Genomic DNA, 12,267 nt, shown 5'->3' with positions numbered 1-12,267 from the left:
GCATACGCTGTGGCAGGGTTAGCAGTGTTACAATGCTCTACAACAAATGGTTTCTCTCTTGACAGGGAATACCCACCCTTGTCTACAGACACGATCGGAATTATGAAGAGCTATTTAATGATATCAGGAATAAGCAGGGTCTGCATCAGGTGGGTTTCTGCCCTGGAGGGAACAGGGTGAGCGTGTGACCCCTTAAGAAGTGCCAGGCCTGCCTTGCTTGCCTTGCCCATCTGCTTTGAAGGCTTGCCTGCTCATCTGTTGGCATGCCTTGAATACGCACCCTGTGGTTGTCTTCCATCAGTTGGGATTTACAAAGCAAAGATGTGGTTAGGTGTTTTCAGTTTCCTGTATCTGGGGCTCTGTCCCTTGTCTGGGACTGCAGCAACTTGAGCAGCAGTAAGGAGTGGTTCTAAACTAACACTGCTTTGACTTCATGGTTTTCAGAGTGCGCTTCCCAGCTCTGTGATGAACGCCATCAGTGGGGAACTGCAGTCTTACAGTGATGTCTGTGATGCTCTGTTTGTCACTGAAATTGCCTTGGAATTTCTGGCCATGGCTGGGGAGAACACCGAAATGCTTCTGACTGACTACATTGAAAACGTTCTGCAGATGGGTGATCAGACAAACCCTCACGTACTGCAGGTGAGTCCTGAGAGCCTGGTTCATGTTCTTAGATGATAAAGTACGGACTGGTTCATACTAAATCCAGCCAGTCTGATCTCTGAGCTCATTAAAACTTCTAATTCAAGCTGAATTAGAATGTGTTAGGATTCTTTCCCCACCATACCTGACAGCAGGTTAGAAAACAATTTTCACTTCCACTGCAGCTGGGGATTACCAGGTGGGAGCATCCAATGGTTCACGATGCTCAGCAGGTTCTTGCAAAACCCTACAAGTGCAGGGTATATAGAAGGTCAAACTCCTCCTTGCAGCTCTGTGCTTTGCTGCCAGCACCACCAGGAAAGAGGGGGGTAATTAGTTGAGTGTCAGCATAATTAGTTGCAGTGCTAAAACTGAGAAAAGGGAAAATTTTCAGTGACGGTTCAGCTTTTAGCAGCATTGGTTTACCTGGTACTGAGCGGGGTGAAGAAAGCCCTTTGCCTCTCAAGGGGTGGATGGGGGGAGGTTTTCCCTCCTACTGATGTGTAAAAAGATGCTCTTGACTGATGGTGGGCAAAGGCGCTACGTTATGGCAGTTATGTGAGACGGGGAATGGGAAAGCCATAGGGGTTTTGTAAAGCTAAAGTCACAGAACGGCTCGGGTTGGAAGGGACCTGAAGGATGGTCTGGTTCCAACCTCTGTGCTGTGGGCTGGGACACCTTCCCTGGGTCAGGTCGGTGTTACTCTGCCTTCTTGTGTGGTTTCTTCCTTAGTGGGCGTCTTGCTTGTGTTGTGCTTGGACTGCTCTGCAGTTTTGCCCTGCATGGGAAAATGTGGAGGACGAACAAACTCCTAAACATGTCCCTCACATCCACTTTCTTTCAGGCCCTCAGACGATGCCACCTAAAGCACATCATAGCCCTATGGCAACTCCTCTCTACCCACAAATCTGAGCAGCTTCTGCGCCTCAGAAGGGTAAGATAGATAGGCTGGTGTCCTCAGTGACTGTTGGGATGTCCTCTCACCTCTAAAATGAAGATGCTTAATGTGATGGGTTTTGGTCTTTAATTTGTTCTCTCGTTGCATTTTTAGGATCCTTTTGAAGACATCAGTACAGAATACAAAGCTGATCTCAGTCCAGAGATGGCCAAGCTCCTCCACACCTACCTGGTCCACTCCAGGCTGGAAACCTTCCTGCAGGAGCTCCATAAGATGATCATCCTGAAGCTGAAGCGTGTCAGATCTGTGGATGAGTTCAGACCCACCTGGGGGTAAATTTGGGGGATCTGTGCAGCCCCAAACAACCCACACTTAGTAACAACTTAAGCTTCTCTGCCACTATGAAAATGCCATTGATGGAAACGGCTGTGTTAGCAAATGGCTGCTCTGCTGGCCACGCAGTGCATGCATTGCTGTTAAGAATATGCAGCTATTTGTAAGCTGCCCCGTGTGTTCCTGCCTCCTACATGGGCTGTTTGGGGAATACAGCAGTCACTCAGCTGAGCATACTTTGCTTTCTGCACACCCAACTGGGCCCTAACAGTGTGATTCCAACCAGCAGCATCCCGCTCAGGGCTCATTAACCCACGGAATGCTGCACCCCATCTATTAACACTACTTCTGCTCTTTGATTTCCAGCCTGAAGGAATCCCTCATTCCTCTCCTTGACGAAAAAGACTTTGAGCTGGCTGAGGAGCTGCAGGACGCGTTCCCAGATGAGATTCACCTCTCTCACACCGCTGCCACCTGGAAAGCAGCTGCTGCCTTCAAGAGAGAGCGCAGGGAGAGCTAGGGCTGCCCACACTGCCCTCCCCGTGCACACAGGGGCTGCAGGGCTGTGATTGTTGGTGGTGTCAGTGAAGTTTGGGAAATTCAGGGATTGATGCTTTTTTTTTTTTGGTGTATTTGTGGGTTTTGTGGGCTTTTTTTTTTTTTTTTGGAGGGGGTGCAGCCAGTGTGAAGGTGAGATGCTTTTGTGCAGCAGGAGAGTGGAGGAGGAGGGGTCACCTCTCCTCTCAGGGGTCTCCTCTCCTCCGGAGGATGGATTCTTTCATTTCTTTTTGTAAAGCATTGCTCCTTCAAGAGGGGAAAACTTTTCCGAGCTCTCTGTTGGGGGGAGCTTTTGTACTCCTGGTTTCTCTTAGCACGTGGTAGGTGCTGGGTGACCTCCGCCAGCGCCACACGGCCCCCTTTTGCCTCTGCCTTCAGAACCGAGAGAAGACAGAACCCAACCGAACCATTCCCTTCCATCCATTCCATCGCTGCCCCGGGCAGGCCCGGCCGGTTCCTCCCCGCCGCCAGGCGGCGCTCTTCGTTTCTCAATAAACCGCGGAAGTGCGCTCTACCGCCGTCTCTTTCCGCCCGCCTCTTTGGGGGGTTGTGGGGGTCCGCCATGGCGGAGACGGTCCCGAAGGCAGTGCCGGCCGCCACGCTCCGCCGCTGGGAGTGGTAACGGCGCCTGCGCGGGATGGGGGCGGGGGGCGGTGGTCGGGAGCAGGGCGCTGAGCCGTGCGGTCCCTCGCAGCGAGCAGGACAGGCTGCGGGCCGCCGTGGTGCCGGAGGACACGGAGCGGTGGCAGCGGGAGCCGGGCTGGGCCGGCCTGCAGCGGGTGGGCGGCGTGGATCTGTCCTACGTCAAAGGCGGCGACGGCAGCGCCTGCGCGTCCCTCGTCGTGCTCGGCTACCCCGGCCTCGAGGTACCGGCGGGGCGGGGGCACGGAGGCACGTTGCGGTTGGTTGGTGGTCGAGAGGAGGAGTGAAAGCTGCGGAGCGCGGTGTGAGCTGCTGTGAGCCGGGTGGTGCCCGGCCCGCTCCTGTCAGCCGGCCGTTGTCGGCCCTTCTGACTGTCGGCCCTTCTGACTGTCGGCCCTTCTGACTGTCGGCCCTTCTGACTGTCGGCCCTTCTGACTGTCGGCCCTTCTGACTGTCGGCCCTTCTGACTGTCGGCCCTTCTGACTGTCGGCCCTTCTGACTGTCGGCCCTTCTGACTGTCGGCCCTTCTGACTGTCGGCCCTTCTGACTGTCGGCCCTTCTGACTGTCGGCCCTTCTGACTGTCGGCCCTTGGCTGTGGGGAGAGATCCAGAACGGGACGTGATTCTGGAGCTCTGAGATAAAGGATGTAAACCAGAGGTGCCTGCAGCCGGGAACTGCCCAGCAGGTGCCTGCAGGGCGCTGTCTGCGCTGTCTCTGTGCTCTCAGGTGCTGTACGAGGACTGCCGGATGGTGGCTGTGAGTGCCCCGTACGTGGCAGGATTCTTGGCCTTCCGCGAGGTCCCTTTCATGGTGGAAGCTGTTGAGAGGCTTCAGCGGGAGCAGCCCGGGCTCAGACCTCAGGTGTGGCACGTTGTCTTATTCTAAATAGGCTCACAGTCCTGCTGAGGCTGCATGGTCTGCCTGTGTTCTGCTGGTAGAGCAGGCAGTGCGGCACTGAAGTTGCATTGGAGCAGCTGGTGCAATTTCCCTGGGGATCAGGGGTGCTGAGCCAATGTCAACCACCTCTGCTTTGGCTTTGGGAGTCCTATTCTGTGTGCTTTTTTGGCTTTTTCAGGTACTTCTTGTAGATGGGAATGGTTTGCTCCATCAGAGAGGTAGGACCGCTCTGGAGAGCTCTGCTTCTCCAGCATCCATTTGAGATTCAAGTCTTCTGATCTCCAGTAGTTATAGCGCTATCATCTTGGTAGGGTTTGGTGTGGCCTGTCACCTGGGAGTCCTGACAGATCTGCCATGTGTTGGAGTGGCCAAGAACCTCCTGCATGTGGATGGCTTGGTTAAGGATGAGCTGCACAAAGAGCAGGTGAAGCCAGGTTGGGAATTTTTCCACTCTCTTATAGCCCTAGAGAACCGGGACAGTCACAATTATGTACTGCCTCACCTTGTACTTTCTGACCTTGAATGTTTTTATGCCCCAGATTCGTTCCCTGCAGAAGAAAGGAGATACTTTCCCTCTGACAGGCACTTCAGGGGCTGTCCTTGGTATGGTAAGCCACAGGGAGTTTCCTGTTTGTTTGGCCATCATATCTTCTAGCTTTGTATAGCTGGGAGCACTGGGGGGTGTTGCCTGAGCAGGTGACCAATAGCACTGATTCCCCCTTTCCAGCAGTTCAGACATCCATAGAAGGAGTTGGTGGTTCAGGTGTTGGGTGTGTTCACATACGTGGCTGTGACACCTGAGGTGCTGTGTTCCAGCACACTTTTCATGAACCACAGTGTTAAGCAGAGGTGCCAACTCTGCAGCACCTTACCAGGATGGCAGCATAGGAGCACTGGACTCAGAAGAGAGTTGTACAGAAAACAGACAGGTGTAAGAAACTTCCTTTGTCTGGTGTTAATGTCAACACACTCTGCATTAGCAAGTCTCACTGTTTCCCAGAGCAGCAAGAGGCATTTAGGGGGTCTAAAAGGGTAAACAGTCTCTGTAAAGAGATGCTGCAAAGCAGAAGGTCAAGAAGGCTGGGCATTACCAAACACAGACTCATCTGCTTTCTGAAAGCACCTAGCTAGCCTATGATTCATCTGCCACTTTATATTTGTTTGAAATAAGCCTCTTAAGGATTTGATCTCCACTGTTTCTTAATGTGCAGGCCCTGCGAGGCTGCAACAACAGCTCTAAACCTCTGTATATCTCTGTGGGCCACCGGATATGCCTGGAGACAGCTGTGCGTCTCGTCAAGTCCTGCTGCAAGTACCGGATCCCAGAGCCCATCCGCCAGGTAGGAAAACAAGGGAGCTGAGAAAGGGGAATGTGGGCCTGGGGTAGGGAAGGAAGGCAAGTAGTCAGTGGAGGGAGCCTGACAGCTGTGGATGCCAAGCCTGTGTTTCAGAGTCCCAGTTTGCCATCCATCTGCAAGTGACAGTTCTGCGGTAGGCACTTTTCTTGATGGCCTGTACTTCTCAGCCTGTTGTGGTGTTGTTTCTGTGGTAGATCCTTCCATCTTCCTCGCTTCTGGTTTTGACGCAGTGCTCAGAAGCACACGCAGCCTTCACTGCAGACCCAGCCTGACTGATGTCTTGGTTCCTCTCTGCAGGCAACTTCAGCGGTGCTGATGTTGTTAATACAGAGGAGCTGGAAATGCAGTTCTCCTCACGCTTTGAGCCTAGCACAGACCGCAGTGCTGCTCCTGTGGGCTTTTTCCTGCTACTGCACTCTGCAAGGAACTGCGGGCTCTGGGGCGGCAGGCAGCCAGTAGGTGACAGCACTGGATCACATTCAGTGAGCCCCAGCTGCCACCTAGGCTTTGCTTCATGCTAATTAAATCACAGCAGCGCTTGGAAGAGGGATCTGGAAAAGCCTAAAGCCTTCGGGACTTTTAGCCTGACAATGGTTCCCCCCTCGGAGTCACCCTGCTGTTAGCAGCCTGACCCAGTGACTGCGTGGGGAGCGGGGTCTGTTCAGATGTCCCTGTTGGTAATGGTGCCCTGGAACACGCAGTTCACGTTGCTACACCTCCATGCTCGTCAGGTGCCTGACCACCTTTGCTCTGCAGCTCCTCAGAGCAGCACTGAGATGATCCTGCTGAGGGCTGTTAGGCAGTCTGTGCACACAGGAGCTTTTCCTTGGCACTGCAGTGTTTTCTGAAAACAGAGTATTGAGTCTATAGTTATAAAACAGACAATCTAACACCTTAGAGCAAAACAAACCTTGAGGCATCCATTCCAGAACTAGAGTTTCTGATCTCATAAACCACTACCTGCCAGACGGGAGTAGGCTGATAGATCTTCTTATGTAACCTCTTCCAGCAAGGGACAGATGCCTCCGCAGAGCTGTAAGCTTTCTCTGCAGTTGGGCAGAGGGGAAAAGCATTCCCTTTGGAAACGAAAAAGCCTCTTGGAGCCTTTCGTCACCTTTATTTAACTTCTAACTTTTTCTAATCCACTACCTGTGACCTTTTTGTTTCAAGTGATGGAAAGAACTGCCATTGTGTTCCTCACAGAGAGATGAAAAATCTAGGAGGAAATGAATGTGTTTAATGTAGAGGTAGAGGAGTGGTAACAGAAAAGAGGACACTTAATGTCCCTTTCCATGGGACATCTCCCCATCACACTCCTGTGTGGTAATTGTCATAGGTCTTGATGCAGGGCTATGCTGAAAGCCTCAGCTTGAGCACCTGAAGCAGGAGTTAAGAAGCAGAAGGCTGTGGGGAGTCCTGCCCTGTATGACTTCCTTTTGCTACAGGATCTCTGCAGAGCAGGTTTGCACACCTGGTAGGTGAGACACTTACAGCTTTCCCAGTGTCCAGTGAAAGGCTTCAGGAATGTTAGCACTTGGTTTCTAAGTTCCAGCAGCCCCAGAAACGTATTAGATCTGCAGATAGCTCAGCTGCCAGTACCTTTTTGAGGTGGTGTTTATGGCTTGTAGAAACACGCTGCTATTCTGCTGCGTGTGTACTACTGTCACCTGTAGTGGAAACTGAAACCTCCCTCTTTCATAGGGGTATGGTTGGTCAGCCTGTATAGGTTCTTGTGGCATGAGACTGATTTGCATTCAGCCCACGGCGTGGTTGTGTTGGCAAAGGAACTGGCTGTGATGCAGGTGAGAGGGGTGATCTTTCAGGGGAAGCAGAGAGAAGTTGATTATCACCTTCAGTAAGTATTTACATCCTGCTTAGTCTACCTTCCATGCGCAAGGCTGAGCTGGGAGAATTTTGTTTGAGGAGGGGTGATTTTTCCACCCAGACAGCTGGCGAGATTTTGAGACACAGGGTTGGTCCTTTGGACCTATCCAGGCAAAGGTCAATACCTCTGAAGTCAATACCAGTTGAGGTAGGCAGAAGCTGTTGCCTGAGAATAGTAGGCAAAGCATTCAAACTGGAGCAATGGCAAGCTCTCCTGAGAGCATCTGCCCTTGCCTACTTCTAGTGGGGGTCAGAAGCCCTGTCCAGTGTTTGCCCACTCTCTGAGCTTGCTCAGACCCAGGATCCCCATGCACAGTGTGAAAACAGAAGCTTTTAACACTCTCCATCTGATAAAGATTGCTCTGGGACTGATTCTTCTGCTCTTGCTGCTTCAGCTTCCTGCTTGGCTGCACACCAGCTTCCAGCACACTTGATGATCCTTTTAGCTCCAGCTGGCATCATGCCCAGCTGGTTCCTGCTGGCTCAGGAGGTGGCTGGTGGGGCAGCCTGATGTTGCTCCAGCCCACCACAGAGGACAGAAATCAGCCAGGCCAGAGCTGTGAGTTTCTGCAGGTGGTATCATGTGGAGTACCACATACATACAAATCAAAATTGAGAAATAAGCCATCATCTCCCTTCTGTGTGACAACAGCACCTGCTGCCCTGCAGGTACATCAGTATCTCATGTCCCAGAACTCTTACCCCTGAGATGTAGCCCCCTGTACGAGCTTACTGGTCACCACCACACCGCACAGAATGGGCAAAGCAGCAATTCCAGAGCCTAATGCCGGCACTAGGCCTGGCTGAAAATAGAAACAATCTGTGAGGATTATTACTGGACAGTTATCCATCTTATTGATTAGCCTCTTGGTTAATACTCTGGGTTAAGCTGTCTCTCAGCAGTGTGTTAGGAGTGAGGACCAGCCAGTAATTCTCCACCTAGTCAAGCATTAGCTTATGTTACCAGCAGAACATGGTTTGGGCTTTTTCTTACCTAGAAGAATAGTTTGTAGACCTGACTCTTGCTACTCTTGGTCTCCCAGCAGGGACTCTATTGAACAGCCTCTTTCCCTTGTTGTAAAATACATCACGTAATCTCTTATCCTGAAGAGTGATCAAAGTTATTTGTCAGTTCAGTTATGAAACTGTCCAATTATAGAGAGAAGGGAAAAAAATCTCCCAAACAAACCACCCCTTATGTAACTATTTTTCGTTCTCGAGCTTGCAGAATTGTTAAGCAGTGGTGGAGCTGCATTTCCAGCAGTAAGCTGGCTGAGCCTCCACCTGAGAAGCCTGGCTGGGAGCTGCTGGGGTGGATGGATAGGGGGGAGCTCTTCTGGGGCATGGGAGAGACTCTTCAGAAGTAGCACAGAGATGAGAGCAGAGAATGCTTCAAGGACAGCCACTGGGGATGCGCTAACCCACTTTATTAGGATGATCATTATATTCTGTGAAGCTTTTCCAGCTGGGAAGGTCACAGACTGCTTTTTAAGTAGAGAGAGATACTCTTTCTTTGAGGTGGGGCGGAGCAGCTGTTCTAAAATGTCACGGGGTAGCAGCGTTCTTGAGAAAGGAAGGCTCTGGAAAAGAAAAAAAAACAACTTTAAGGGAATGATAGAATCAACTGCCAGTTCTCAAAGTTACCAAGAACTCAGGGTCTGGGTGCTTGTGATGGCATTTGAGAGCCTTATGCTGGTACGGAGTAGTACTGGAAGCTGAACAGTAATGCTTCTAGGTGATAAGAACATCCAGCAAGTGTCCAGCAACACTTTCTACCCCTCTTGGGATTTCTGCTGGTGTTCTTGCCCTGCTCTGACTGCGTGCTGTCTTGTACTGTTGATAAGATGCAGCAGTTCAGTTCTCCTGGTGCTCCCAGGTGGTTTTGTGTATATCAGAAGCAGAAGGGAGGAGATGGCTGCTGGCAGGAGCAGGGGTTTGATGATGGCTCCGTGATCGGCTTCAAGGAAGAGGAGGGCAGTGAACCACACATTTGGTAGAATCTCAACATTACACCTCTTAATTGTGGCCCCAGGAGAGATTGTACTAGAAAGCAGAGCTCGTAGCACTGATACGGTCTGGTGTGTATGCTGCTCCCCTTGGCAGCTTTGCTTTTGGTCTCGCAGGCTGGGACAGTGTGAAAGGTGTGTCAGTCAGTTGCCTTGCTGCCAAGAAGCGGTAGAGCTGCGGGTGTGCTTGTGCCTTGTCTCTGTTTGTGTTTACTGGATGTTTTTACCTGCTTTAGCTGCATAATTACCATCACACAGCCAGCCCACCAGGCGCGAAGGCAGGATGAGCCAAGCTCTTGCCTAGGGAAAAGGATATGCAGCAGTCAAGTGGTGTGCTTCTCCATCTGTTGCTGCATGATACAACTGCTAGAACAGAGGAAGGAAAAAGATGGGTATGAGAGTTGGCAATGCCAGCTTCTCTTTTCATCCCACATCATCTTGACAACTTGCCTGCTGTATCACCATGTTCCCAAGCTCTTAATGGCCCTCTCCATAGCCTTGTTCCCCTTCTTAATTTACACTTTCCTGTGGAGGGGGGCAGTCCTATTTCTCAGCTGGTTTAGTGACCAGAAAAGCTAATTGTGTGTGAATATCACAGAGTCACAGCTGCTAAGACTGTGGATGACCTTGGAGTGCTGTGAGCTGAAAGGCTGCAGCCCACACCTGTTAGCAGTGCCTGTGGCAGTCCCTGTTAGCATGGTTCCAGGACACCACTTCTGTTTCACTGAGGAAGAGCACAGCTTCCTCTTGGCAAGACAGCTAAGGGCTAGTTAGGGCGTGCTGGCATCAAGGTGTGCAGAGCCATGCAGATAACTGTGGGGAGACACCAAACAGGTGGCTCAGTCCCTCTTCACTTGTTTTGCTCCTCAATTCCAGGCTGACATTAGATCGAGGGCGTATATTCAGAAGCAGATGTGTTCCCCACCAGCGGTCGTACCTTCCGGGCTAAAGAGGTAGGTGTGTGGGCAGCCCAAGCAGCTGCCTCTCCAAAGGGGATCTGCTCATGTAATGATCTTCAGTAATGGCATTAAAGGGACGGGCAGGGTAACAAGGTGAGCTCCAGTGACATCAGGACATGCTGCCCCCACAAAGGGTGATTTCTGGGGGTGATTGTGGCCATGCTACTTCACACGTTTCTTGTGCAGAGCACCGTGTCCTGAGCAGGGGAAGGTCGTTGGGGATTTGGTCTGTTTCCAGCACCTCTGATAAGCAAAGCACTAACGCCCACAAGTTGGACATGAAGGTGAACAGAAATACCCTGTGAGGAGCTGGTTTCTGTAGCCAGAAAACAAGGGGAGGGTCAGGCTCCCCCACTTTTACATAATGTTGGCCAGTGGCTGCTCAGTTAAACAGCATAAATCCGTAGCAAGTCCACTGGTGTGTGGGAGTTCCTCGTGTTGTGGGAAGGCTCCGCTGCCTTTTCAGCACCGTTCATCAGAGTTTATCATTGGGTTCCCTCAGAGCTACATCAGGTTGGACAGACACCGTGTTCTGAAGGGCTCCTCTGGGGGGAATGAAGTCTGTCAGAGCTCAGAGCCCACCCTGCTCTGAGAGTTGTGCTGGCCCAGAAAGTGACGGTTGCTGGTGGCAGCAGTCAGGGATTACTTGTGCTGAGTTGAGGCACCTCACAGAGATTCCTTATGACACCTTTCCAGTTTAGCTTGGAAAGAGATTCCTTATGACACCTTCCAGTCATGTTCTGCTCAGTTCTTCTGTTCTCTGAATCATGAAGCCACAAGCAAAAGATGAGGTTTTCTCTGATCTAGTGGTGTTGCACAGTGCAGCCAGGCCATGGGGGTAGCACTGTGCTGGTAGCTGGTGCTCCTTGCTGACAGTGAAACCTATGTAAAGGCTGGCTGGTTTGGGGACGTGCATGGCAGAAACACAAAACCTATTCCACTGGGGACTGTGTGTCTCAAAACTTGTGTATCTGAGCCTCTAAGCCTCCAGGTGACCTAATAGTTGGTCTTCTTGGCTCCTTCTTTTTCCTAAGTCTCTGATCCTTTCTGTTCTCTGTTTCTTGCAGAAAAGAGGATGCTGAATTGGAGGGAAAATCTCATTCTGGAAGAAACGGTGAAGACCCCCTTCATTGAATCTGCAGACTGTGGTTCTGCAGAGGGCAGCAGCTGTGTGCCACCTGGGGTGGAGCAGCACATGGCCGCGTTGGTCAGCACAACACCAGCAGTGGTGCTGCACTGTTCTGGCAGGCACAAACCAGCCTCTGTTAAATTTGTTACTTGATGTTTAGAGTATATTTTTCGTTATTTTTTTAAGCATTGTAAATACATGTATTTACTTGTAATTTTGCTACAACTTCCTTGAGTACTCTGGTTGTTGCAGGAGGCAATTGTCGAAGAGACAGTGGGCCGCTTAACTTAGTATCCAAGAAGCTGCAGAGCTGCTTTTGGCTCCCAGCACTTCTCTGGGGCACAGAGACTCCCTTGAGGGTTTTGGAATGGTTTCCAGCCGTCCCTGCAGCCTGTGCTCCCTTCTCACATCTCCAGGGAACAGAAGTGCAGCACGCAGCTCCGGCTGGTCCTGACAGACGGGCAGGGGACGCTGTGTTTCAGGTGGGCGTGTGACTCACAAGGGAGGGGACAGCCAACAGTCTGCTGCGTGGTTTGGAAGAGGCTCAGAGGTCTGAGCTTTGGTACCTGAGAAGCTTTCTGTCTGTTGGGTGGCAGTGGTTTCTGCATGCCTGCTGCCTCAGTGTCGGGGTGGAAATCATTTGCTCTGGGCACCCGGTGCTCTGGTATTGCTGATGGTGCTGGAAAATGCTCTGCATTGCTTCTGAAGCACAATTTTGATACAGGGGTGTTAGGAGACACAGGTCTGCGTGGGGTTACCGTGAGCCTCCCCACAGCAGTTGAGGTGGGGCTTGTGGTGCAGACCAGCTCTTCCTGAAGGAAAGACCATCTCAGGGAAAAGGTGAGTTTCCCATCAAGGAGGACAGGGAGGAGGGAGGTCCTTCTTAATACACAAACCGGTCAGGATGGCCAATTTCCAGGCCTGGATTTTTGCAGTCTGAGTCAACCCCGGGAGCACTTG

General features: G+C 51.5%; 2 protein-coding genes across 6 annotated transcripts in view; both read left to right on the top strand.

The window, feature by feature from the left end:
- Positions 1–2,945, top strand: part of RNF213 (ring finger protein 213) — a 47,177-nt gene extending 44,232 nt beyond the window's left edge. For all 5 annotated transcript variants that reach the window (XM_046902044.1, XM_046902045.1, XM_040649509.2 and 2 more), the window contains exons 63-67: positions 66–149; positions 445–642; positions 1,487–1,576; positions 1,694–1,872; positions 2,240–2,945. In XM_046902044.1, coding sequence (XP_046758000.1) covers positions 66–149; positions 445–642; positions 1,487–1,576; positions 1,694–1,872; positions 2,240–2,393 — 705 coding nt within the window. In that variant the 3' untranslated portion in view covers positions 2,394–2,945. The remainder of the gene's footprint in view (positions 1–65; positions 150–444; positions 643–1,486; positions 1,577–1,693; positions 1,873–2,239) is intronic.
- A 27-nt stretch (positions 2,946–2,972) lies between these two features.
- On the top strand, positions 2,973–11,521 carry ENDOV (endonuclease V). The gene is made up of 9 exons (XM_040649848.2): positions 2,973–3,049; positions 3,126–3,297; positions 3,801–3,935; positions 4,150–4,189; positions 4,283–4,395; positions 4,511–4,579; positions 5,183–5,311; positions 10,096–10,172; positions 11,246–11,521. The coding sequence occupies exons 1-9, from the start codon at positions 2,994–2,996 to the stop codon at positions 11,310–11,312; spliced, it is 858 nt and encodes a 285-aa protein (XP_040505782.1). The 5' UTR covers positions 2,973–2,993; the 3' UTR covers positions 11,313–11,521.
- Positions 11,522–12,267: the final 746 nt, after the last annotated feature.

The sequence above is a fragment of the Gallus gallus genome, chromosome 18 (genome assembly GCF_016699485.2).
Source record: "Gallus gallus isolate bGalGal1 chromosome 18, bGalGal1.mat.broiler.GRCg7b, whole genome shotgun sequence".
Taxonomy (NCBI): Eukaryota; Metazoa; Chordata; class Aves; order Galliformes; family Phasianidae; genus Gallus; species Gallus gallus.
Note: the sequence above shows the minus strand (reverse complement) of the source record. Positions and strands in the feature narration are given on the sequence as shown.